The sequence below is a fragment of the Carassius carassius genome, chromosome 49 (assembly GCF_963082965.1).
Source record: "Carassius carassius chromosome 49, fCarCar2.1, whole genome shotgun sequence".
NCBI classification, from domain to species: domain Eukaryota; kingdom Metazoa; phylum Chordata; class Actinopteri; order Cypriniformes; family Cyprinidae; genus Carassius; species Carassius carassius.
This window is the reverse complement of record NC_081803.1, coordinates 11186145-11213281: the sequence shown is the minus strand read 5'-3', so window position 1 is coordinate 11213281 and position 27137 is coordinate 11186145. Positions and strand designations below refer to the sequence as shown.

The 27137-nt window shown below is 40.2% G+C and overlaps 1 protein-coding gene and 1 pseudogene across 1 annotated transcript; one reads left to right on the top strand and one right to left on the bottom strand.

Moving 5' to 3' along the window:
* Nucleotides 1-514: 514 nt before the first annotated feature.
* LOC132132355 (proto-oncogene DBL-like) lies at nt 515-17727 on the top strand (annotated as a pseudogene).
* A 5057-nt stretch (nt 17728-22784) lies between these two features.
* On the bottom strand, nt 22785-26372 carry LOC132132826 (coagulation factor IX-like). Its single transcript, XM_059545357.1, has 8 exons — nt 26233-26372; nt 25660-25826; nt 25549-25573; nt 25273-25386; nt 24595-24729; nt 24076-24338; nt 23766-23889; nt 22785-23548 (listed from the first exon to the last, which is right to left on the bottom strand). Exons 1-8 carry the CDS (start codon nt 26357-26359, stop codon nt 22965-22967), a joined length of 1539 nt encoding a protein of 512 aa, XP_059401340.1. The 5' UTR covers nt 26360-26372; the 3' UTR covers nt 22785-22964.
* Between the last annotated feature and the right edge of the window lie 765 nt (nt 26373-27137).

Sequence of the window (27137 nt, the reverse complement as noted above, 5' to 3'; positions counted from 1 at the left end):
ATTAAACATTACTCACTTATTCTTTTTTTATTATACATACCTGTACATGTAATTTACCTGTAATGTATTTATTCTATATTTGTATGTATTATATAATTATTATTCACATTTATAACTAGATATATAACCATACATACACATACACATACACACTGTATTCATAATTTAACATTTTATATCACATTTATTTCAGGTATGTTGTATATTGTGTATCGACCTCTGTCCATGGTGCTGGATTTCATAATTCGTGTCCTCCCTACAATGTAACTCTTGCAGTTTAATCCAATCAGGTCTGATTCGAGCAAATTACACAAAAGTGTGGTTCCGTACATAGATTTAGTTCTGCGTTAGAGTGTGAAAGTAATGAGCAGATAAGTGCGGTCAAGGTGTCGCTGATCGCTGCTTCTGCTCCACAGTCCCGCAGACAAAGTCTTGGAGGGGGGGGGGGGGGGGGGGGAGTTGTGAGGCTAAGAAGTGTGTCTACATCCCTACGAAAATGGCAATTTAGAAAACAATGGCTGAGGCTAATCCACTCAGGGGACTGCCCCCGATCCAGAGGGCTGCGGTAAAATACATTCTTCTCTGTTTTGGACCGGGTTTATGCTGCAGAACTGACAAACGCTAAAGCAGGCGCTTGGCGCGAGTCTGGTTTGCTTTTGATTAATGAGAAACTATCAACAAGAGTATAAACGCACGCGTTTGTTATAATAAATATTAGTTAGGACCGGGATAATTATTGCAATCAGCAGTATTGTTAATAATTAATTATTAATTAATTATTATTAATACAGTTAATAATGTCTCTGATGAGGTTTACTGATCATAAGACAATCAAAAAAGGGAGAAGACAGACAGCTTACACTAACTTAAAGTGTAAAGTTTAAAATATCACGGTTTAAGGTTAAACGTCTAAGTGAATTTATTTCTTACAAACATGCAGTTTTTCACTTCACAAGACATTAATTGATGGACTGGTCTGTATGGTCCATGGAGTGTAAATATTCAGCAAATTTAAATGTTTTGATGCACTATTCCTTTAAAAGGACATTTCACATTTATAAAGTTAGTCTGCATAATGAATGGGCTCTTAATCTTATTGATCTCAATTGTATTAAATATATTGTGCTTAATTAATTCTCTGCTTCTTTTTGATTTATTCAGATCGTAATGCTGATTTCCCTGACAGACCTGCTTCGCTTTATTGATGAAAATCAACTGAGTACTGAGTTTGGTGATACGCTGGAGGAATGCTATAGTGACTGGATAGTTTTGCAAACAGTAAGCATTCTGTTGCGCACTGTAGCAGCACATCGATTTCATGCAGGGAAACAACAAGACCTTTATACTGTAAAAAAAAAAGGAATTATACGCTTCACAAAATTAAATTAAATCACAAAATCACATTGTATGCTTCGCTATTTAATAAGATAAGAGTAACAAATCAGTTATTAAATTATATATGTTTACTTCGTATACATTATTTGTGATATGGAAATCTAAATTCATACAAATCTGATTTTAGATAAGGATGCTTTGACCTACAATTGCAGTAAATGCTGAGTAATGCATATTTTTGTCTGTGGTGCCCCCCTCCAGGCCATAGAGAGTTTTGCAGTGAATATGAAGGAGATTGCTCTGTTACTGCAGACAGTGTTGGGAAGGTTACTTTGGAAATGTAATAGGTTACAGATTACAAGTTACCCTATTTAAAATGTAATAGTAGTGTAACTTTTTCAATTACTTTATTTAAGTAATGTAACTGATTACTTTTGATTACTTTTTGATTACTTTTAAAAATCTCTAATAAATGTTTATTTGCAACCGTTAGTCAACATTTACACTATGCAGGTTTAACTTTAAAGTAGAGCTCAATACTGTCAGACTTTCACCATCCTTCATCACTTGAATTAAGATGATCAAATTTGAACATCCACCACACAATCAGACTTTAGTTCTGCGTTTTACTTTAAGATTGATCTGAAGTTCAATGCAAATTTAAAATCATAAGAAATTGTTTAGTGAAACTTTTTTTGAAACCAAATCTTTGCATAGTTACAGGAAACACTGCTTCTAACAATAGTTTGGAAAGAAAAAGTTAATTAAAAAATAATAAATAAAAGCATATACATCAACTCAAATATGTTTATCTAATAAGCATACCTCCTATTCTGTGTACTAAACTCCTGAAACATTGCTGCTCTTTGTATATGATGATAGTTTTCTCAAAACAAGTTAAATGCTCATGAAGTGATTCATGATAGAGATTGTGTTTATGTGTTCATGTACTCATATATCGAGACGGCAGAGGTTGAAAACACTCCGAGCTTCAGTAGGCCTATGTATAGTAAATGAAACCGCAAGTCTGCATCAATTTCCATGAGGGGTGGACTGGGAAAAAATTTAAGACCAGGAAATCTCTAACTCATACAAACAAATTCATGGACAACACTTTTTTTGTATGGACCTGACATAAAAAAGGTTTAAATCTTTAGTTTGGGGACATTAAAAAATAATTAAAAATTCTCTGCTGAACTGCACCTTCACTTCCATTTTTCTTTTCAGTCTCTTTATTTTGCCCTGGTATTCATCTCTCTCATGACTTTAATACTCAAGATTTAACAAAACTATACTTTCTAAATTGCCTACATGTCAAAATGACTGCATCACTTCAATATATTTATAGAAAAATCCTAATTCATGAGTCATGTTTTTCCCTTACACAAATTTACCATGCTTTTATTATATAAAAGTACATTAATCTTGTTTTATTTATTTGCAAATGGATTACCATTTGTATTTGTTTTTAAATAAATAAATTTGTAAAATAATTTTTAATTTGTGGCATGGTGTATTGTGTGCTTTGTGGCAATAGTAACCTTTGTCTCTGGACTTATAGCAAAATATTAAAACATACATTTTCGTAAGGGTTGTGTAGTTGTCTGTGGTAGCTTCCCCTAAACCTATAATAAAATCTCATTATTTTTCAGCTTAATTACTACTGCAACATTACAATAGATAATAATGATGTCGTTTATGCAGTATTTTGAGTGAGTGTGATCAATGTGCTGTTGCTCCTTGACTAAGTAAACAAATACAAAACTACAATAGCATCTTTACAGATGAAACTGACCTGCACTGCAAACCCTGAAAAGTAGTTTTGCTTCTCTGCTCCAGCTGTGCGCTACATTCCACTCCGGTCTCTCTCTCTTGCATTGATTACTCGGAGTCTGATCCAAACCGTTCGGCGGAGGCGCTGAGAGCGCAGCGCCCAACCATTGCCAGTCACAACTAACCGATCCATGAATTATTAGAGATGTAATTATCGAATGGCGGATTCGGAAATGATCGCTTTAGTACAGTATATTCGGCAGGCAATTATACAATAATAATATTATAATAGCGGGACAAATCGTCTGCCAGGCCACCGGGAATTGTCCCGGTTCTCCCGATTGCCGGTCCGCGCCTGTTCTCCACAGACATGCAGAACCTGCAGGATTCATAATGTCTTTTGCGGCTTAATATTCATAGACACTAGTCAATGCTTTGATTCAAGTGTACTGACCTACTTTTGATTTATTTGTCCAAAATGTGGCATATTCTGTCCGCGTTAGGCAATAGCAATCCCGTTTTTATGACTGGATTATACGAGCCAGACTATGTTTCTGCATCGCGGAAATTATAGGGCCGTGTGTCTCAGAAGAAATCATTTAAATCTGTATGTGGATGTGTGAAATATTCATATGTAATCCCCTTTGCAATCTTTAAAAATTTCATAAGTAACTGTAATTTAATTACTCACTTTTTCTTAGTAACTGTAACTGATTACAGTTACATTTATTTTGTAATTAAATTACATAACGCCATTACATGTAACTAGTTACTCCCCAACACTGACTGCAGATATTTGGCACTGAGCTGTCTGAGATGGAGCTACCTGATGAAGCCAGTGGCATTGAGTACCTACTGAGATCACACACTGAAAAATACAGGCAGATGAAGGTGTGGTGATGATTCTGTAGTTGTTAATGTATTATGAACATAAACAGTGGGAGCTGACATTTTTTCTAATTTAATATTATTTTATCTAATGTATTACATTATCAGCACAGCTGTAATACTGTAAAAAATGTATGAATGCTTATATAGAAATACTTAAGTGAAGTATGATGGTTTGAAAACTATTATAGGATGACATTAGGTCAGTTATGAGAGAAGGACTCCAGCTTCTCTCAAATCATGAGGCCTCAAAAGCAATGGAAGGAGCTACAGCACAAGACAGAGACAGCAGCCAAGACAAAGAAAGAGTGCAGAGGTACGTAGGCTATTACTCACAAGCAGAATAAGCACAGTAGATCATTGTCATCGTCTCTTTCTGGTAGCCAAATAACTCTCTAAGGAGTTTTTATGTAGTTCATGTTTTCTGAATCAGGATTTTTTTTATATTTTATATTTTATCCTCCAGTATTGGATTGGTTGAGTTTATTTAACTTCCACTAGGTCACAATGCATCTTTCTTCAAAAATTTGTCCATCACAATCAACATTATATTCTAGGGAGGCTCTGTGTGTGAAAAAAAAACCCATCATGTTCCATTTGTTTCTTGCAGACTCGTGGCACAATTACGAGACATGGAAATGGCTTTTGATGGCTTTTTTGAGAAGCACCACCTCAAGCTCCAACATTACCTTCAACTGCTCCAATACGAGATGAGCTTTCATGAGGTACAGACTAGAAAAGTAGCGATTGTACTTTAAAACACTGCTTTTCTAGTAACAAGCTACTTTTTCCCCAAAATTTGCGATATAGTGCAACATTAATGTACTGTGCATGCTACTTTGCACAAGTTCGCTACCACCAGCTAAAGCAAAAATGCTTTCGGCTCTCTTGCTCTTATTTATAGTGCTACAAAGTCAGATTTATTTTAGTGATTTGGTCGTCCTCTGACATATGAAGCGTTGGAAAGCCTGAGTAATTCTAGTGAATCGTTCTGCCTAAAGCGGTCCACTTTTTCATATGGAGCATTGGAAAGTATGATTCATTCTAGTGCATCGGTTCATCCTAAACAATTCATACTCTCATGTGTAAGTCTGATTCATTAAAGTGAATCATTTCCTTATTCAAGGGTCCTCATCTCTGTCATGGGTAGCATTGCGAGACATTTTACTGAATCAATTTGACCTAAACTGTTCATATGCAGAACTGGAAAAATAAAATAATTGAAAGGGTGAAAGGGTTTGTCTTAAACGTTTCACTTTCTCATATGCAGCATTGGAAAGTATGATTCATTTTAGTTCATCGGTTTGTCTTCAATGGTCCACCGATATGCAGCATTGGAAAGTTCATTCAGATGGTTCTTGTAAATGAACATAATAAAAAAAAGATTCACAGATTCAAGTGTCTATGGCTTTTTAAGTGTTATATTCAATACTATGCCTTCACCTGATGATTACTCTACTCTCATTGTACATAAAGGATTTATTACAAGCTATGGAAAAAACATTAAAACGTCTTTTGTAATTATACCAATGACAAGTCTGCAATATTATTATTTTTGTGTGTGAATTAATCCACTAATAAAACATTATCTTAAATGCATCAGTGAACATAATTATTTGGTTTTGGTCTGTGCATAGATGGAAGCCATTCTGGAGAAACTCAGTGCACAGGAGAAAGCCATTGCATCCTTGGGGACAACAGTGGCCCAGACAGAGCAGCTGCTCAAAGACCTCGAGATGCTGGAAACCACAGTAGAGGTTTAATATGTTAAAGATTAAAAGATTCAATCTAATCTTTTTTTTTTACTAGTAAACATTTTGAGTAAACATGCCTTTTTGAGCACACCACAAATATTGACTGATGTTGAAGCTGATACTAATACGGTAACAGATCTTTTGACCAGTCTGTTTAACTGATAAGCTGGGAACACTATGTTGTTCTTGCAGGAAGAAATGGGCCGTGCTCAGATTATTTTTCTACATGGGCACCAGTTGGCAGCGAGTCATCACTACGCTCTTGCCCTAATTGTTCAGCGCTGCAATAAACTGAGGCATCACTCTGACACTCTCACTACAGCTCTTCATGTCAAACGGGCATCTCTCATGTGCATATGAGACTTGCTGTTGCGGTTGGAGGAGGTAATAACGATGCAAATGCAATTAATATGTAATTTATCCAATTTATGCAAAGCATGTACAGACTCTGCATATCTGTGTATGGGCAGACTGTGCGTTGGTGTAATGAGGGTGCCTATCTGCTGGCAAACCAGCTGCTGGATAATATCAGTAAAAAGAGGGTGCGCAGGCAGCCCTGCAGTACATTGAGGAACTGATGGAGACAGATCCTTCAGTGCTGCGGTCTAACCCAGACTTTCTTAGTCTGGAATTTGAAGCAATAATCACTCCACAGTTGCAGGTACTGACACATTTTATGATAAACTATTCCTTTATTAGCTCTATAGCAAGCAGATTAAATCGAAAGAAAATAAATTTCCTGCTTCTCTTATTTTTTTCCCCCAGAAAAAAATAACCACACAATTGCATACCTATGTCAGAACTGTGCTTAGATTTCAAGCCCTATGTAAAATCTTACATTGTATCAGGCAATGTGTTGCACATACTGATGATGCATGAGCGGGATCCGAAATAACAATGCTGTGATACTCACGGCTTGATTAGTTTCAAAGTAGCATGTTGTCCAAATAAAAAATTAAATATATTTGTGAATGATGAATGTGGGAATTCCAGCAGCTCCTTCCTTCTCGATCCATGACCTTGGCCTTGAGTTTAGCGTGTTCATCCGTCTGAATCTAGGGCTCCGACACTCATGCCACTCATATCCGCAGTTGCTTCAAGTGAGAGAAGTCACTATTCATGGTCATTTACCATTGTATGTAATGTGTCTAGCCTCGCCTCCAAGGTAAAAAATGCTGATTTAAATTCTGAAGACAAGTCCGTTCTTTCAACAGAGTTAAGCAGTATTGAGCTGCAGCTAGCTTGTGCTTTGTCTTTCTTAACTTAGCCTTTCTGAGCATTTTTAGATTTCAAAGTAAACCAACCAATAAACTATGTTATAAAATCGTTGATGGGCTAGAGAAGAAATTTGAAATTAAGGCAAAGTGCAGCTACTTCCCGCACATACCAACTGGAAGTCCTATCTAATGTTTTATTTTAGTCACAATAATTTTTTATTGCATGGCAGAAACAAGCTTCCATATATCTAAACTCTCAAAAAGCAATATAATTTTTTTCTCTGAGTACAGACACTGGAATGCAACGATGTTGGGTCCCTCTTTTTCTACAGTATGTCCTTACTAATTTTCTATCGATCAGGTACCTATTTTAAGTTCACACTGTTCCTTTCTTGTCAGTCTCAGATACAGTCTGTCATAGAAAAGCTATCAACAGTGCAGGGAATGATCCAGAGGAGACAGACCTGTCTGAGGAAACTGGCTGATAATCAAGTCAGACCCATCCAGCTGGTCGCTCCGAGGCCTGAGAACTCGCCACGCTTCAAATCCCCTGTATTCTTTCCTAAACACAGTACGTTTAAATATTTCAACTGCATTTGCACATGGTAAACACAATGTCTCCATTTGTCTGAACGTTTTGTCTTTTTCAAAGGTTTTGACGTGAACTCCAGTTTAAGGTTTTCTTTTGATCTTGCACTTCCTGGTAAAAGGGCCTCACGGAAAGGTCCCAGCACTAAAAAGGTTTGGCTGACCGTTTTAGTTCATATCAAAATGATACAAAGGTCACTTCTACTTTAGGAACTTTGTTCTGGTTCTTGTAGATAGAGGTCATGCACGACTACGAGGAGAACCGCAGCTGTCTGTCTTACAGCCCAGAGGGAGTTGAGAACCCCGACCAACACAAACGGTGAGCATTTATGCAATATCTCGACAAAATGAAAATGTAAGTTTATGAATCATGAATTTCTTCTCAACCTCCTCTCTTTGTCTGTCTCTCACCAGTCTCTTTCCCATTCTGTCCTCATATCTTTCTTCCCCTCTCTCTTCTGTTATTGCCCATGCATCCCTCCCTTCTGCAGCCACGTAATGAAGGAGCTGATTGAGACGGAGAGAATTTATGTGGATGAGCTTCTGTCTGTTTTGCTGGGAATGTCTAGACCAAATGGCCTTGAAATTATTGGTCTGTGTTTTATTTTCCCTCGTCCCATTTGCTGTGCAGCTGTAATATTGTAGATGACCTTTGGATGCACTCATTTGGAAATCACATCTTTCCTTTCAAACTGTAGTTTAGTGGCATGGTGCATTAGAGCCTGGTCACGTAGTTACATACACATTTTCCACTGGTAATGTGATGTTTTCTGTACAACTGTTGATGGAGACTGCCATTTAAAAACAAAACAAACTCTGGTGGGTCTGATTTGATACATTGCACACAACATGAAAAGTTTACAATTAGAGATGAAAGCTTTAGCATAAGTTCTGCCAGGAAGACTCAATTGTTAGCGTCACCTATTACCTTCTCAATTGTCCAATCACATTCTAATAATAGAAGTATAAAGAACCTGTGCTTACACTTGTCTGAGTTTGCAGATGCTGAACGCTTCACTCACCACCACCCACCCCTCCACCACCAAGATGGTTTCCTCCCTCACCAATAACAAAGCTTCTTCTCTCCATCTTCCTTACCACCGCAGGATGTTCTTCCCCTCCATCCACCCCACCACCACCAGGATGGTCCCTCCTAAAACCTCACGGGGGTCGGCTGCGCCCCTGCCTTCATCTTCAGGCAGGAAATACTGAATCCGTACCCTCGGACTGCTATTTACGGATGGGGCCTACGCCAAATACTACCATATATATATATAGCTAGCTGGGTCATAAATAAATGGATGAATTGTTACAATACCTTCTCCGAGTCTTTCTGGTAGAACTAATTTAATAGGTCAAAAAAAAAAGCCTGCTCTATGATATTGTGACAGGGTTACAGGGCAGAGATGGAAAAGAGATTTACTCAGAGATTTACTCAGAGATTTACTCATAGATCGATTACAAAACTATACAGGTATTCAAGGGCAGGCTCTAAGATGGTTTAGATCCTACCTGTCCGATCGCTACCATTTTGTTTACTTAAATGGGGTGTCATCTCATTTATCATCAGTAAAATATGGAGTGCCACAAGGATCCGTCCTAGGTCCCCTTCTATTTTCAATATACATGTTGCCCCTTGGTAATATTATTAGAAAATACGGAATTAGCTTCCACTGTTATGCTGATGATACTCAGCTATATATTTCAACGAGACCAGATGAAACTTCCCAATTATCTAAGCTAACAGAGTGTGTTAAAAATGTAAAAGATTGGATGACAAATAATTTTCTCCAATTAAATTCGGATAAGACAGAGATATTAATTATTGGACCAAAAAACACCACACAGAATCTTGTAGATTACAATCTGCAACTAGACGGATGTACTGTTACTTCCTCTACAGTCAGAAATCTGGGTGTTATATTGGACAGCAATTTGTCTTTTGAAAATCATATTTCCAATGTTACAAAAACCGCATTCTTCCATCTTAGAAACATTGCCAAGCTACGAAACATGTTATCTGTTTCTGATGCAGAAAAGCTAGTTCATGCTTTCATGACCTCTAGACTGGACTATTGTAATGGACTTCTAGGTGGTTGTCCTGCTTCGTCAATAAACAAGCTACAGGTCGTCCAAAATGCAGCAGCTAGAGTCCTTACCAGGTCAAGAAAATATGATCATATTACCCCTATTTTACAGTCTCTGCACTGGCTACCTATTAAGTTCCGTATCAGTTACAAATTATCATTACTTACCTATAAGGCCCTAAATGGTTTAGCTCCTGCGTACCTAACTAGCCTTCTACCACGCTACAACCCATCACGCACCCTAAGGTCACAAAACGCTGGACTTTTGGTAGTTCCTAGGATAGCAAAGTCCACTAAAGGAGGTAGAGCTTTTTCACATTTGGCTCCCAAACTCTGGAATAGCCTTCCTGATAATGTTCGGGGTTCAGACACACTCTCTCTGTTTAAATCTAGATTAAAAACGCATCTCTTTCGCCAAGCATTCGAATAATGTATCTCTTAAATTGTGAGTGTAGTTGCATCTGCATTTTTATTCTTTAGCTTGGGTTAAACTAATTTTACTTTGTTGGATCAGCAGCTATGCTAATGATGTCTCTATTTTGTTTCTATGTTTTGCCACGGGATTTACATCCCGTGGTAACTAGGATTTACACAAGCTCCAGTCTGGATCCAGAACACCTGAGAAGAGATGATGCTGACCCTCAGAGGACCCCAGATGATGCTAACCTTGAATCAACAAACAGAACTAACAAATATTGCTACATGTGTGACTGCATCCTATAAATTACTATTAATTAATAATATTGATAGTTCATCATCTAGCTGACTACGTCTTGTATTATTATTATTATTATTTTTATTTTTCTAAAATCCTGTCAAACGTGCACAAACTACTAGCTACTACTAAATATTGTAGAAACAATTTTCTGTAAAGTTGCTTTGTAACGATTTGTATTGTAAAAAGCGCTATACAAATAAACTTGAATTGAATTGAATTGAATGGAAAACCCATCTCTCTCTAATATATTGCCATCTGTACTGCGAAACAAGAAAGAAGAGCTGTTTGGAAATCTGCCAGAGACCTATAAATTCCACAGCAGGTGAGAAAAATGGCCACACACATGGACACATAAACACACATTCATACTGATCCTGTCTTTGCTGTGCAGGATATTTCTTCAGGACCTCGAGAGCTGCTTAGAGACCCCAGAGAGAGTGGGAGAGCGCTTTCTGGGACGGGTGAGCCATTCTTTGCCAAACATATATACTGCATATGTAAAGACATTACAAAAGATTAAAAGTTACAAGATATAAAGTTACAAAAGATTTTCTATTTTTAAAAATAATGCTGTTTTTTTAAACTTTCTGTGCATCAGAATCCTGAAAAAATGAATCAAGGTTTCCAGAAAAAAAAAGTTTTTAACATTGATAAAAATAAACGTTTTAGACTGTGAACTCACAATCACAGCTCAGTTAAATGTAATTTGCTCTGCTGTGGTTCTGAAAATTCGGTACTGACAGAGTAGAAAAGTAATAGAGGAAACATCTGGATACTTAATGCCCGTTAAGAGGAATTAATGTTTTGCAGAAAGAAAACTTTCAGGTCTATGAGTGCTACTGCCAGAACAAACCTCGCTCAGATGCCCTCTGGAGGCATTGTTCAGATTCAGCTTTCATCCAGGTATTATTGTGGATATTTTTTTTGATATCACACAACCATACATTAAAAACTGATAAACATGGCTACAATAAACAACACTAGCAGGTGTTTATAGGGATAGATTATTAATTTTTGCTAATTTAGAATTCTTTCTGATAGGAGTTAAAAAAGAAGCTGGATCATAAACTAGGTCTGGACTCATATTTGCTGAAACCTGTTCAACGTTTAATCAAGTACCAGCTTCTTCTGATGGTGCTTAACCAGAACAACCCCCCCCCCCACCCCCGACACACACACTGATGTCTATTGCACTAAATGCTGTCTGTCTCTCTGATTAGGAACTATTAAAACACAGCTCAAACTCACAGTATGCATCTGAGCTGCAAAGGGCGCTAAAATGCCATGCTGGATCTCCTCAAGTCTGTCAATGACTCCATGCATCAAATTGCCATCACTGGTTATGAGGTGTGGCCAAGAAATGAGGAAGGATAGAGGAGGAATATTAAAGGAATAGTTCACCCAAAAATGAACATTGGCTCAAAAATGGCCATTAAGTTTGAATGTGCTTCTATTTACATTCCCACATTTGCTTTCTTTTATTTCCTTTGTATCTATGGAGAATTGAGTGTCCTGGGCCGTGTCCTTATGCAGGGGTCTTTCAATGTCTGGATCAACCATAGGAAAGGGCCAACACGCATGAAGGATATGGCTCGCTATAAACCAATGCAAAGGCATCTGTTCCTTCATGAAATAGCTCTGCTTTTCTGCAAGAAGAGAGAGAGGCGCATGATCGGACAACCTCTTACAGCTTCAAACACTGCCTGATGGTGAAAGAGAGAGATCAACGTATTTGTAATTTAAATAGTCACTTTGTCTGAACGCATTACTACTTTTGAATGACTGCCAAACAGAAAGATACTTTTTGCTGCCAGATTTTGCAATTATGACATCCATCATGCAGCTAACCATTTTTGAGCATGTTGTTGTGTTGCACAGATGCTGAAGTTAAGCACCTATTTATTGTGCTCAAAGAGAATTTTTTTATGAAAGGGATTTTAGGCTTAACTCAAATTCCATTGGCCGTAAAAAAACCCCCACAAGGTTATTAAAATACTGTGTTACTGAATTTCTCTGTTTCTTTTGCAGAGGTATCACAAAAAATGTCAAAGGGGATGTAAAGAAGTTTGAAATGTGGTATAACGGAAATGAGGAGGTGTATGTTGTTCAGGTGAGTCATTTTATCAAGGTTAAAACTCCACAGTATGGAGTACATAAAAAAAGTTACAAGTGCCTTTCTCATCACTTAATAACGCCTCCTCAATACCTCCTCATTGATGGAGATGTAGAAAAAAATTGCTTGTTCACAGTAAATGTGAATGTCAAGTCCTGAACATTAAATTTCAGCTTTTTTGCACAACTAAAAATGTGTTAAAAAAAAACAAAACCAAAAAAACGGAGGAACTAATTAGGCATTTTTAAGACCACTTTGAAAATGTGGGATTCAAAATCTAATCAATCTGATAATAAGGATTTTAAGAAAAGGATTTAAGAAAATAAAAAACATTTAAGTGTATGATGGGTTTAGTTTAACTTTTCTACTAAAATGGTTATGATAATAATATAACTTGTAAATAAAAATAATTAAATGTTAAAATGATATAAAATAAATTATATAATATAAATTAAAATTATTATATTTAAAATTATATATACCTATATATTATACATATAAATTAGTTATATAAAATATAATCAAAAAATGTGAGTAAATATTATATAAGAAAATAAAATAGTAAACAAGAAAACATATGGTGGCCTCAGAAGTTTGTTTCAAAAAAACACATTTGTATTTTGTAATTGTTTTATTTTGCAGGCTTCAACTGTAGATGTGAAGACTGAATGGCTCACTGAGATTAGAAAAATCCTCAACAATCAGCAAAAGATTGACAAAGATTCCTACACTGCATTTCCATTTCTGTTAATATCAGTGTTGAATTCTGAATTGGTGAATCTTAATGTCCTAATTAAATCTTTTGTGTTTAGTGTGTTTCACTTTCTCAGGTGATGCTCACCCGGTTGGTGAGCAGACATTATCTCCTCCCTTGGCCGACAGGTGATCCTCACTGTACTCCCGTAACCCCTCACATTCTTTTTACAATCTCTTGTAGAGTATGGATGTAAAATGTTTAAATCAACATTCATATTTGCATATGGAAGTATCTATACAAAAATCAACAGAATTTGTTGAACAGTGTTGCCTTATAAATCACATTCATAAAGACTGTATGCTCTGAGCCCATCTACATGATGGATATAGTACAAATCAGTACCATTCTGGCATGAAAAACACTCTTGAAGCACACATTCTTGCCATTTCTGAAACCTGCTTGAAACATTTGGATTTTGAGTATCAAGCATAAAATGCATTATGCAGTATATATATAAAAGATACAAGCATACTTTTACAATAAATAATAAAAGTTACATTTATAATTACATTTGGAAAGTAATTTGCAGCAGATAGTACTTTGTGTTTGTTCTTTCAATTTCTTAGAATTTTGTTGTTCAATGGAAAAGGATTGGGGTCAATGTCATGTCAACTCTGCTAATATGAAAGTTTTTTTTTTCAATAAAAATTAATTTTAATGCCTGAAAATTACACTCACATCATTAATATTGAACTTACTTGCTATTTAACACTATTGAACGCAGTCCGGGTTCAGAATATGCTGTTTGTGTTGATGTTTGATAGTTGTTGTTGTGTTTTTGCCCTTTGTTCCTTTAATGCCCTTGTTTCTGTTTGTCGGTTCAGTGGTTGGTGGGTCACTGTGAGGCATATGTCCGTATGCATGCCCTGGACATCCACACAGATCACTGGCTGCTCAGGTTGTTTTGATGTCCTTCCTCACAGCAAGCTCCAGGAGCCATCTGTCAGCTCTGAGGAGGCCGATTCAGGCCGCGTGAGTCCGGTTTTGACAGACTCAGTCATTGTTTCTCCACATCCTCACCACCACAACCACCACAGTGAGTCAGAGGCCATTTTCACAGGCATTTAGTCTAGTTGACAGGAGCAGGAAAATTCCCTATGCTATGGAACATAATGGTAAATGGGATTTTTAATATGTAAGATGTAAATTGAATCTCGTAATGATTTATGACCCATTCGGGGAGAATGTTGTTATGGTTCGCCTGGTTGTGGGTTGCAGGCTGGCCAGGGACATCTCACTCAGTGGACATTAGTGAGAGTTTGGAGGACGGGACCACTGACCTTTCGAACGTTTCAGACTCTGATGAAGAAGACGATGTATTGCTTGTGAGCTTGGACATTTAGATATCATTCCCAAATATTTGGGTGAAACTTCATCAACATTAAAGGATTTTGATTGTATAGTCTATATGATGGCTTTGACCTTGTATTATGCTCAATTGTTTGTTGTCTTTTAGGTTCCTGGAAAGTATAGAGTAATGGAGGACCACTTAAAGTGTGGCAAGGATGATGTAATCATCAAATGTGGTGATGTCATTCATGTGCTGAAGGAGAGTGCTATGGGGCTTTGGTGAGTCATATTTCATTATTAATTTGTGCTTAAGTGGAGCAAAACACACAAGACATGCCCCGATGTTAAAATTCTGGTGGATATTGATAAGCCAGTTGATAACTATTACTATTATAACTGATATTAATATATTTTTTTCTAAGTAAATAAAAAATAGAACACTAAACTAAAATAAATAGTTTTAAATGCAAAAATTATACATTTCACAGTGTAAATAAAGTTTTTTAATGTGAGAACTGTTTTCAGCATTGATAATAATAAGAACCATTATTAAAGGGTTAGTTCACCCCAAAATTCTAATTAGACCATAAATTACATACCCTCAAGTCATTCTAGGTGTATATGACTTTCTTCTTTCAGACGAATCCAGTCAGAGCTATATAAAAAATTGTCTTCGAACTTTCAAGCTTTTTAATTCCACTAAGCGGGTGTTGCATGCATCAGTCCAAAAGAAGTTAAATAAAAAGTGCCCATCCAAAAAAGTGAATTTTCGATATAAGCCAAGGGGGGACTGGTTTTCCTTTGCTAAAGTAAGGAAACTTTGGTTCCTTTGCTCCTGTTAACAAACGTTGGTTTTCACGAGACTCACCAGCGCATGCACAACACTGACCTCATACGTCATTAGACCCAGAATTGTTTCTGTGTACAACTGTTGGCACAAGCTACATTAAAGTGAATATTACATTATGGATATTTTTCATACAAAAATGGATCGATTTGCTACAGGAGGCCTTTGTTCACCCCCTGGAGACACCTTTTTTTATGGATGGGCACTTTTTATTTAACTTGTTTTGGACTAATGCATGCAACGCCCAGTGAATGCTATGAAACAGCTTGAAAGATCAAAGACAATTTTTTATATAACTCGTCTTATCGTCTTATTCATCGTTTTATATGATTTGTCTTTAAGAAGAAAGACATATACACATAGGATGACTTGAGGGTGAGTAATTTATGGGCTAAATAAATGTTTGGGGTGAACTAACCCTTTAATAACTGGGCACCTATAATGATAGTGATTTCTGAAGGATCATGTTACACTGAAAACTGGAATAGTGGCTGTTGAAAATTCAGCGTTGCCATCACAGAAATAAACTACATTAAAATAATATTAATAATGATAAATACATTTAAAAATACATTTAGAAAGCAGTTATTTATTATTTTAATGATATTTCACAATAGTACAGTTTTTACAGTATTTTTCATCAAATAATTGCAGCCTCTGTGAGCATTAGAAACTTCTTTAAAAAGAAGAAAAGATAGATTTGAATCACTATTCACGTAACAAGAGTCACTCTAATTTAGTTAATGATCAGTGTCACGCCATGTCCCTTTCTAGGCATAAGCAAGCTAGGCGGTCGCCTAGGATGCCACCAGCAAGTGGGGGCACCAATGAGCGCACGTACTGCCACTACATTTTAGCAGGGTTGTGATAAAAAGTGGCACAGCCAACCTGAAATATGACTGCTGCCCCCGCTGGATCCCCCAACATCATAGGGCTAGAGTACTGTCAATCTGACGATGACTGTATGCCATTGGATCAGAGCGCTGTCAATTGCTGCCAGATTGTTGCATGCAAAGTTTGTATTTGGAGTGCTCAACAACACCGTTAGATCTAGGTTCCGTTTTGTTTTTTTGTTTTTTGCCATTAAATAAGGCTAAGTTCAAACGCTAATTTAAAATATTGGTACAGTAAAAAGTTCACAAAATTAGTATTTTGTTAAGGCAGTATTTGTGGCAGTCGCGAAATCATGCAGCAAAATTGGTCCAAAAGGTGTACAGTTTTGCATTGTTAAAGGACCAGTGTGTTGTGTAATATTCTCAAATAAAACTTTAATGACCAATTAAAAAATATTGGTATAGTAAAATTTGCTAATTCACAAGATCAATACACCCTTTATTAAAAGGCTTTGTTGAATTTAATACATCAGCGCTTGAAGGGAGTAGGTGTCATAAACATAGAGGGCAGAGCAGTCTGCTATTTAAAGGGGCAGTTCACTCATCCATGAGTAACAGAGGAATAGCTGGATTCTGATTACGTTTATGTGTAGTTTGGGGTAACAAAGGGTTTGACTGAAATAATGATGAAAAAAATACACTTAAAATCAATGTTTCAGACAACAACAACAAAACAATCTTACCTAGTTATCAAAATGGCTAGAAACGGCACTATCTAATGCTATAATTCCCACAGGCATGTTAACAATTTGACTCTGGAGGTGAAGGAAAACTCCCTGTTGATACACTGCTGAGAATGCTGAGAGATGCAGACGGAAGTCCCTCTATTAGGCCAGGAGGGGGGCTTATGGTAAGAGACCTCTACAGGCCTAAGGATTTTATAAGCCTACTAATTAATTTAATGTTTATTAAAGCAAACTGATTGTATTTATTTAAACATATCTGTACTGCTGAAGCTTTTCTTTCTCTAAAGCATTTTGCTGTTGTCTCATATATACGGCAGATATAAACAGCAGGAAGCCCAGCAACACATAAGTACATAAACCACATGTCCACAAAGCTCACACAAAGTGATAACCCTAAAGGCCATTATTGTCATTAAAGACTGTGTCCAGTCACGCCAACCTGAAGCACACAAGCAAACAACAAGTCAGGAAAACAGAGCCGGCTAGTCAAGAGAAAGTTTCCATCTGCCATCAGAGGGGATTTTAGATTATGCTGCATTTAAAGACAAAAAGAGATTCCTCTCTCTCCTCGAATAAGCCAATGACACCACCAACAATACAGTCTGGAAATAAAAGGAGCTTTGCAAAGCACTTACTGAACTACTTCACCCTTGGAAAGTACCATCACCATGCTGTGCCATAACATGATATAAAACATGTATTTGTGTAGTTAGCACAGTATTTAACTGTTTAAAAAAAACTGGAAGGTTTACTGCATGGGACTTGTAACTGGTTTGAGAGAATAGTAAACTATTTTTTTCTCTTCTCGAATGGGTACATTGGTTGGACATTTATTTAAAAAGCCATTTTAGTTCTGGAATAGACACCAGTGCTACAAAGAATGAAGGATAACTAAACATTAGTATGTAGTTAATGTGCCAGAACCTAACATTCCATCTCCAAACTTATCAGGATGACACTATTTCCTCTTTTTTTATTACTCTAATTTTACTTTGGCATTAGTATTTCTCCAAGAAAAGTTTCAGAGAAATATGTGCAAGAGACATTATTTCAGAGAGTGCATGAGATTAAAACTTGAACAAATCACTTACAAATCACTAGTCAGCAATGTGATTCCTTTATAGCTTCATGGTTATGCTTAAAAACATAATGCTCACCCATGAGATGATCTGTGTTTATATTAAAATTCACTTTAAGCCAGATCAAATATGGCTATTCTGGACAATTTAGCTAATTTTCTTAGTTATCAATGTGTTTTTAAATGGGTTCATGGTAGAAACAGGATAATTTATTTGTTAATATTTTGTTTAAAACGTTTTTTTTTTTAGTCACTGAAATAAAACTTGTTGTTATACATCATTATAATGTCCACTGTAAACTTTTTTTATTAACATTCTCTGCACCCACAATGAGCACTTTGTTAACCGCTTAGAAACCACAGGTGAATTTACATGAGCTAACTTCATTAAAAACTGCAATGAATAAATACATTATTGTTCAAAATTTTGGGGTCAAAAAGATTTTTCTGCATGTTTTTTTTTTGTCTGAAGGAAATGATTCTTGAGACCAAATCAGCATATTAGAATGATTTCTGAAATATCATGTGACACTGAAAACTGAAGTAATGAGCTTTGTGTCAAAGGAATAAACTACATTTTAAAAATATTTATGTTATTTTTGTCACGTCTGGTGTACAGAACACACAGGAGAGAGAACCAATTGCGGGTATGTCTTTATTAGGGGTTAATCCACAGAGAATAAACAGTCCAGGCGTGAGTCGAAAACCAGAAGAGCAATCCAAACATAAACTAAACAAGACGGCAAGGCAAGGCAAGATGACGGACAAGAATTAACGTTTAACATTAAACAAGGACTCCGTGACTGAGACTCAGACAGACCAGGTATAAATACACACAAGGATGATGGGGAAACAGGAGACAGGTGGGGAACACAATCAATTACCTAAACAAGGAGGAAGGTGACCAAATAAGGGAGACAGAAAGTGATAAGGTGATAGACACCGTGAGAAGGAGGACATCTAGTGGACACCCAGGGACACAACCCAGACACTGTGACAGAACCCCCCCTCTACGGAGCGGCTCCCAGACGCTCCACGACAGACACAAGACAGACCAGGAGGGAGGCGGACAGGTGGAGGCTCAGGGGGAGGGACGGAGGGCCAGAAAAGAAAGACATTGGAAACAGGCACCAGACAGTAAACACAAAACAGGAAGACCAGGAGGGAGGAGGACTGGAGGAGGTTCAGGGGGAGGGATGGAGGGCCAGACTACAGAGAGGAACAGGGACAGGAGTAAATACAAAAACAACAGACAAACACAACATGAAGCCCCCCCAGGGCGGGGCAGAAGACCACCATGTCCGTGTGGTCAAAGCAAAAAACCCCCCAGGGTGGAGCCGAAGACCACCACGTCCTCGTGGTCAGAGCGGAAACCCCCCAGGGTGGAGCGGAGGACCACCACGTCCTCGTGGTCGACGCCAGAGTCCCCCAGGGCGGAGCGGATGACCACCACCCCCCTGTGGCCGATGCCGGAGTCCAACAGGCCCGAGCAGCAGCCCACCCAGTGACTTGACTTGACTCCGAACGTCCCACGGTGACCCGCCCTGACCCCGGAAGGTCATCAGTGGCTGGTCCTGACTCTAGACCGGTCTTGGGCACCGAATCGGGAACGGCCTCAGGCACGGGCACCGAATCGGGAACGGCATCGGGCACCGCCTCGGCCTCGGGAACGGCATCGGGCACCGCCTCGGCCTCCGGAACAGCATCGGGCACCGCCTCGGCATCGGCCTCCGGAACAGCATCGGGCACCGCCTCAGCCTCCGGAACAGCATCGGGCACCGCCTCGGCCTCCGGAACAGCATCGGGCACCGCCTCGGCCTCCGGAACAGCATCGGGCACCGCCTCGGCATCGGGCACCGCCTCGGCCTCGGGAACAGCCTCGGGCACCGCCTCGGCCTCGGGAACAGCCTCGGGCACCGCCTCGGCCTCGGGAACAGCATCGGGCACCGCCTCGGCCTCCGGAACGGCATCGCGCACCGCCTCGGCATCGGCCTCCGGAACAGCATCGGGCATCGCCTCAGCCTCCGGAACAGCATCGGGCACCGCCTCGGCCCCCGGAACAGCATCGGGCACCGCCTCGGCCTCCGGAACAGCATCGGGCCCCGCCTCGGCATCGGGCACCGCCTCGGCCTCGGGAACAGCCTCGGGCACCGCCTCGGCCTCCGGAACAGCATCGGGCACCGCCTCGGCATCGGACACCGCCTCGGGCACCGCCTCGGCATCGGCCTCCGGAACCGCATCGGGCACCGCCTCAGCCTCCGGAACAGCATCGGGCCCCGCCTCGGCATCGGCCTCGGGAACAGCATCGGGCACCGCCTCGGCCTCCGGAACAGCATCGGGCCCCGCCTCGGCATCGGGCACCGCCTCGGCCTCGGGAACAGCCTCGGGCACCGCCTCGGCCTCCGGAACAGCATCGGGCCCCGCCTCGGCATCGGCCTCGGGAACAGCATCGGGCACCGCCTCGGCCTCCGGAACAGCATCGGGCCCCGCCTCGGCATCGGGCACCGCCTCGGCCTCGGGAACAGCCTCGGGCACCGCCTCGGCCTCCGGAACAGCATCGGGCACCGCCTCGGCATCGGACACCGCCTCGGGCACCGCCTCGGCATCGGCCTCCGGAACCGCATCGGGCACCGCCTCAGCCTCCGGAACAGCATCGGGCCCCGCCTCGGCATCGGCCTCGGGAACAGCCTCGGGCACCGCCTCGGCCTCGGGAACAGCATCGGGCACCGCCTCGGCATCGGGCACCGCCTCGGCATCGGCCTCGGGAACAGCCTCGGGCACCGCCTCGGCATCGGCCTCGGGAACAGCCTCGGGCACCGCCTCGGCCTCGGGGACAGCATCGGGCACTGCCTCGGCATCGGGCACCGCCTCGGCCTCCGGAACAGCCTCGGGCACCGCCTCGGCCTCGGGAACAGCATCGGGCACCGCCTCGGCCTCCGGAACAGCATCGGGCACCGCCTCGGCATCGGCCTCGGGAACAGCCTCGGGCACCGCCTCGGCCTCGGGGACAGCATCGGGCACCGCCTCGGCATCGGGCACCGCCTCGGCCTCGGGAATAGCCTCGGGCACCGCCTCGGCCTCCGGAACAGCCTCGGGCACCGCCTCGGCCTCGGGAACAGCATCGGGCACCGCCTCGGCCTCCGGAACAGCATCGGGCACCGCCTCGGCCTCCGGAACAGCATCGGGCACCGCCTCGGCATCGGACACCGCCTCGGGCACCGCCTCGGCATCGGCCTCCGGAACAGCATCGGGCACCGCCTCAGCCTCCGGAACCGCATCGGGCACCGCCTCGGCCTCGGGAACAGCCTCGGGCACCGCCTCGGCCTCGGGAACAGCATCGGGCACCGCCTCGGTCTCGGGAACGGCCTCGGGCACCGCCTCGGGAACGTCCTCTGGGCTTTGAGGAACGGTAGACTCCTGTCTCCTCCTCCTCCGTCCTCTATGTTGGCGAGTCGGCGACACCTCGTCTGGAGACTCAGGCGTTGAGTCGGCCATCTTGTGCTGTGGCGCTGGGCTGGCGGCCATCTTGTGCTGTGGCGCTGGGCTGGTGGCCATCTTGTGCTGTGGCTCTGGGCTGGCGGCCATCTTGTGCTGTGGTGCTGGCTCCGCAGCCATGACATTAACCGTCTTGGGAATCTCTAGGATCTTGGACAGCGTAGCGAAATAATCCAAGAAGGAGTCAGCGGCTCTCCTGGGCGTTGGCGCTGAGCTGGCGGCCATCTTGCACCGTGGCGCTGGGCTGGTGGCCCTCTTGTGCTGTGGTGCTGGACCCGCGTTCCTCATGGGCAGTGTCGCTGGCTTTCTCCTTCTGCCCTGGTGAGACGGCGGCTCTGGTCCCTCCCACGTGAGCCCAGAGTCAAAGGGGAGCCATGGTGGAGAGCGATGCTGGGCTTCCTCTCGCCCACCTCCTCCTCGGCGCCCTCCCCTGGTCCCGCGAAACACGACCAGGCGGGTTCCCTCAAACTGAATGCCTCTCTCCCGCTCGGAGGCTGGGGAAGAAGCGTAACTCGACATACCGCTGGGTCTCAAAGCGACGGAGTCCTTCTGTCACGTCTGGTGTACAGAACACACAGGAGAGAGAACCAATTGCGGGTATGTCTTTATTAGGGGTTAATCCACAGAGAATAAACAGTCCAGGCGTGAGTCGAAAACCAGAAGAGCAATCCAAACATAAACTAAACAAGACGGCAAGGCAAGGCAAGATGACGGACAAGAATTAACGTTTAACATTAAACAAGGACTCCGTGACTGAGACTCAGACAGACCAGGTATAAATACACACAAGGATGATGGGGAAACAGGAGACAGGTGGGGAACACAATCAATTACCTAAACAAGGAGGAAGGTGACCAAATAAGGGAGACAGAAAGTGATAAGGTGATAGACACCGTGAGAAGGAGGACATCTAGTGGACACCCAGGGACACAACCCAGACACTGTGACAATTTTAAATTGTAATATTTCACAACATTACTATTATACTGTATTTTGATCAAATATAAACAGACTGAAGGAGCATAAAAGTGACCCCAAACTTTTAAACAGTAGGGTACATTTGCATGCCATTAGTTTAAAAGAGGGCTTGACAAGGAAGAAGAAAAGTGGATGTGGCCTGAATGGGTTTTATGTGTACTCAATTTGCAGTACACTTCTTAAAGCCATACACTCCTAGTGTTTAATATGTACAGAGTTAGTACAGAATTAAAGATGAAAGTGACCTCATACTGATTTGTGGTATATCATGTATAAAACTTTGACCAGATGTACAAGCACAAAGTCTAAGATGGAAAATTATATTTTTTCTTGATTGTTACAGTTTGTCTGTTGAATGATGACTAGTAAATATCATCTGTACAAAAATGTCTGTGAGATCTAATTCAATCCAACATTTATTTTTATGATACTTTTAAAACAAAACTGCACAATGGTTTAATCTAATTCTAACTCTGTTTATTAGTACTGGACATATGTCCTATTCTGATGCCAGTAACGTTATTTATCCAGTACATATATTTGGAGACACGGGTGTAGATGCCATACTTTCCCTTCATGGCGCACTCGTCCCCCCAGCTGACGATTCCCGTGAGGAACCATGTGTTCTGATAGCGGGTGGCATGGGGTCCTCCGCTGTCCCCCTGACAGGAATCCTTGCGTACCGTACTATAACCAGCACAGAACATGAAGCGGGAGATGGTGTCGGTGCTGCTGTCTTTGCACTCTGTCCGGTCCACGTAAGGGAGCTCTACTTTCTGAAGCGTTTTAGATACGATGCCCCCCTGCAGTAGCCTCCCCCATCCGCTCACCAGAGAGTTCTCCGCACTCTTGAGCAAGTTCTCTAAGAAGTCTTTAGAGCCCAGGCAGATGGGCACAGCATAGTCAGAGAATTTGACGGGTCCCTGGAGCTTTAACAAGGCGATGTCATGATTGTAAAGACTCTGTTTAGAGTTGTACCGTGGGTGGATATGGTACTCCACTATGCCATGGTCACTTTCTCTTCCCTCATTCTTTGAGACATCATGTTCCCCTTTAGAAATATAGGACCAGAAATACAGCAACTCATTGACAATATGTGTGATATCACATCCAATGTGCATTGGAATATGTAATTGTAGATCTGAGACAGTGAAATTAATTTATTAATTCAATAATACATTATACATACTATTCACAACTGCAAAAGTTTTTTTTTTCTATAACCAAATAGCAATAACTATGATGTGACAGTGCAGTTGGTTTCTCACCAACTCTGATGAAGAAAGATCCCACCTTTCCTTCTACACAGTGGGCAGCTGTAATGACCCATTTTTCACTGAGGAGAGAGCCACCACAAAATGAATTCTTATTCACCTTTTCCATAAAAACCACCTGCCAACATGATAGAGAAAAAGACGGTAAATTTCTCTAAAGATTTCTGATCTTATGGTTTTTATTGTAATGCCCTCTTCATATGGTTCTGTGGATTTTTCAACAAAAACTAGAGAAGATTATACTTGCTTTTCTTCAGAACGTGAAGAGGAATCATATGGACACACAATTCATCACTTCACCTACCTGCCAGGGAATCTCCCCTGGTGTTGCCTCATTTCCTCCTACAATACGATATTCATTATTTGTTGCATTTTTGATGGTGGGCTGAGTGGGAAAGAAGGAGGTGATGTTCTTCAGTGTAGGTTGTGGTGTGCTAGTCACGTTCACATCAGGGGAATCTGTAGGACTGGACTCTGTTGTATTTTGTTCTGTTGTATCACTGATAAGAGACCTTGAGTTAAGAGTTTGAGCAATACTCGCTCCAAGACGTCCGCATGGGTACAGCCCTATAAAAATGGATAGGGATGAATTAAGTGCAGGATCTAATCAATAAACCAAACCAAGCATCTGCTAAAACATGAATAAAATTCCTTAAATGAAAATGGTATTGAAAATATTCTACTGCATGGGATGAAAAGTCATATTGCACAATGTAAGAAAAGCTTTGAGCTATGAGATGAAAATATAATGCACGTCCTGGTGAGAATACTGGCAAAGTGCTAATGCAAATAAATGTAATACATGGGAATAGCATTTTTGTACCTGTAGGTTCACAAGTCCTGCCATCCAGAGCCAGTCTGTAACCTTCTGCACAGTCACATACTACTCCATAAATTTTATCCACAAAGCAGAAGTGCATACAGCCTCCATTATTTACATTACACTGTATTGCTATTTCTGCACCAGAGCAACCCATGAAAGACAAAATAAGGTTTTAGCAGAGGGAGACTTTAAGAGTCACAAAAGCACACAAGGTTAGGAATTTCTTTTTGACAAAGTATTATGCAGAGATATTTGGACACATAAAAAAATCATAAAATATTTGTTTATTATTTATTTCATCTAAAATTATGATTTATATCCATTTCATGTTTTTAATGATCTGTGTCTAAATATATACATATTTGTGTACTTTATGCATTTAAACTTTAAAAATACTGTACACAATTCAGAATAAACATAAAAATATACAATATTTAAAAATACACAAATTGAAAAAAGAAATTAATAGCTACAAATGCATTTAAATAAAGACTAAAAACAACACCTTTTAGCATATTTATTTAAAAAAAATAAAACATTGTATGCACTACAAGATATAATGTAAATTATTTAAATGTTTTGTTATATATTTTCTTTATACAACATATTTAAATGTCTTGCATAACAATCATTGACTTCCTCGCTCTTAACAGCTAATGTGAGCATCATGGATCTTACCCAACTCACAGTTCTTCCCACTAAAGCGGGCTGGACACCAGCAGGTGTATGTATTCATACCATCAACACATATCCCATCATTTTGACAGGGCGAAGACTGACATTGGTCTCCATCTGAAAAGGAGGAGAGGCCATGACCATGATATTATGAATATATCCTGTAATATAAGGTAAGGTTAAATTAACAGATGCTTTATGGACAAATTTGAAAGGACAGAAAAATTTATCATCAGTGTTCTACATGACAAGTATCATAAAGAAAGAATTTATGCTCACCTCTGTAACTGATCCAGAATTCCATCTGAAACAAGGTTTGAAAAGTTAAAAACTCACACACAGAGCCCTAAAAACATTTCAATGAGATAAACATGTGCTTATGCAACTCACTGTTTTTTCCTGGTCTTCAAAAACCTCTCTGGCCTCCTCTTGATCGCAGCGTTCTTCAAAACATTCCCTCTCCAAATTATCCGGCTTCATCTCCTCAATACCTGTGTTATAGCGTTTCTGTCTCTTCAGAAGAGACTCTGCCAGATACTTCGGCAGAAACACTGAAGCTACATACACAAAAGAGACATACTGAAAAATCACTTTTTCTTGGTCACAAATAAAGTAGTATTACAAGCACTTAAGTTTTGGCAACTGAATATTATTTTACTTTGAAAGTCCTTTCATGTTGAGTTTGAACAGCTTTTGTATAAGTAAGAAGACTTCAGTTCTCTCAGTTCCTCCATGATAAGAACAATATGATGATTGATTTTTTTGTTTCCTTTGTTTTCTCACAACACAAAACATGAAAAGTCTCTGTGTGTTAACCAGTTTCTCTCTTTTCTAACTCTAATTGGTTATTGCACAAGGCTTTTACATTTCAAAAGACTGCTTGTAACAAACAAATACTCAGCCTTTGACCATTAGAACAGATTTTACATTCACATAGATTAAGACAGACAAATGTTAACTTACCTCCAGAAGAAAGCCAGGTTTCAAGGAGCAAACTGCAAATCAAAATAATGGGATAAATCTTCAGCATTTTCCCTATGATGATTTCCCTTTGGGCAGAAATCTCTCCCAATAGTTTAAATACCTTCATGATCAGCTCCAGAGTTCAGGGACATACGTGTTTACACTTCTGGTGGGTGTTTATTTTTTATTGTATTTTTATAACTGATGCATTTGAAAAAATTTTATGTTATGTATAGTTTCATGAGAAAACATATTAGTGAATAATGCATTTTGTCACACTTCATAACAGTATCGATATTATATGTGGATTATTCAATTCATGTGGATGATTATACTTGCATGGATATACATGTCTATTAATTTATTTCTTCAGACTTCAGACTTAGGACCCAGCAAATATTGACAAGGCTTGGCTGACTTCCCTCATAACAGACATCCATGGGTGTTAAACAAGGTAATGCTTTTCAAATTAAAGAAACAACACCGACATAATGTGCTAAGTACAGAGAATTGCTATTTGGCAAACGACTACAACCTTTGACAACATAAACATAAAAAAAAAAAATCCTTGTTGAAATATACATAATATGTTTGGGGTTTTACTCCCCAAACTTCAGTTCTTCTTTAGTGATTCATGGAAAATAAGCCAACATAAGTTTCCCAACAGTGAATATCATTTAAGGAACATTTTTTTTAAATTATTTATAGTGATCATATCCGACAACGCAACTTGAAAAAATATGAAAAAAGAAAAAAATTTGCTTCATCGTTTTTATGTAACAAGATTTGTGAGTTGTCAGTGGCAGTCAAACGGGAAGTTTAAACTAGGCTACATAGTCATTCAGTGGGCCAATTAGTCAACCATTTCTATGGCATTTCTATGTACGGATTCATCTTGCTCAAAC

Bases quoted from the DNA above. Each gene is read 5' to 3' on its own strand.
- LOC132132826 (XM_059545357.1), bottom strand. From the start codon at position 26,359: ATGAAGGTATTTAAACTATTGGGAGAGATTTCTGCCCAAAGGGAAATC. The intron at 25,387-25,548 runs GTGAGCATAAAT...CCTCCTTTTCAG, and splicing joins ATTCTGGATCAGTTACAGAG to ATGGAGACCAATGTCAGTCT. The intron at 23,890-24,075 runs GTAGGTGAAGTG...TCATGTTGGCAG, and splicing joins CAGGGGAGATTCCCTGGCAG to GTGGTTTTTATGGAAAAGGT.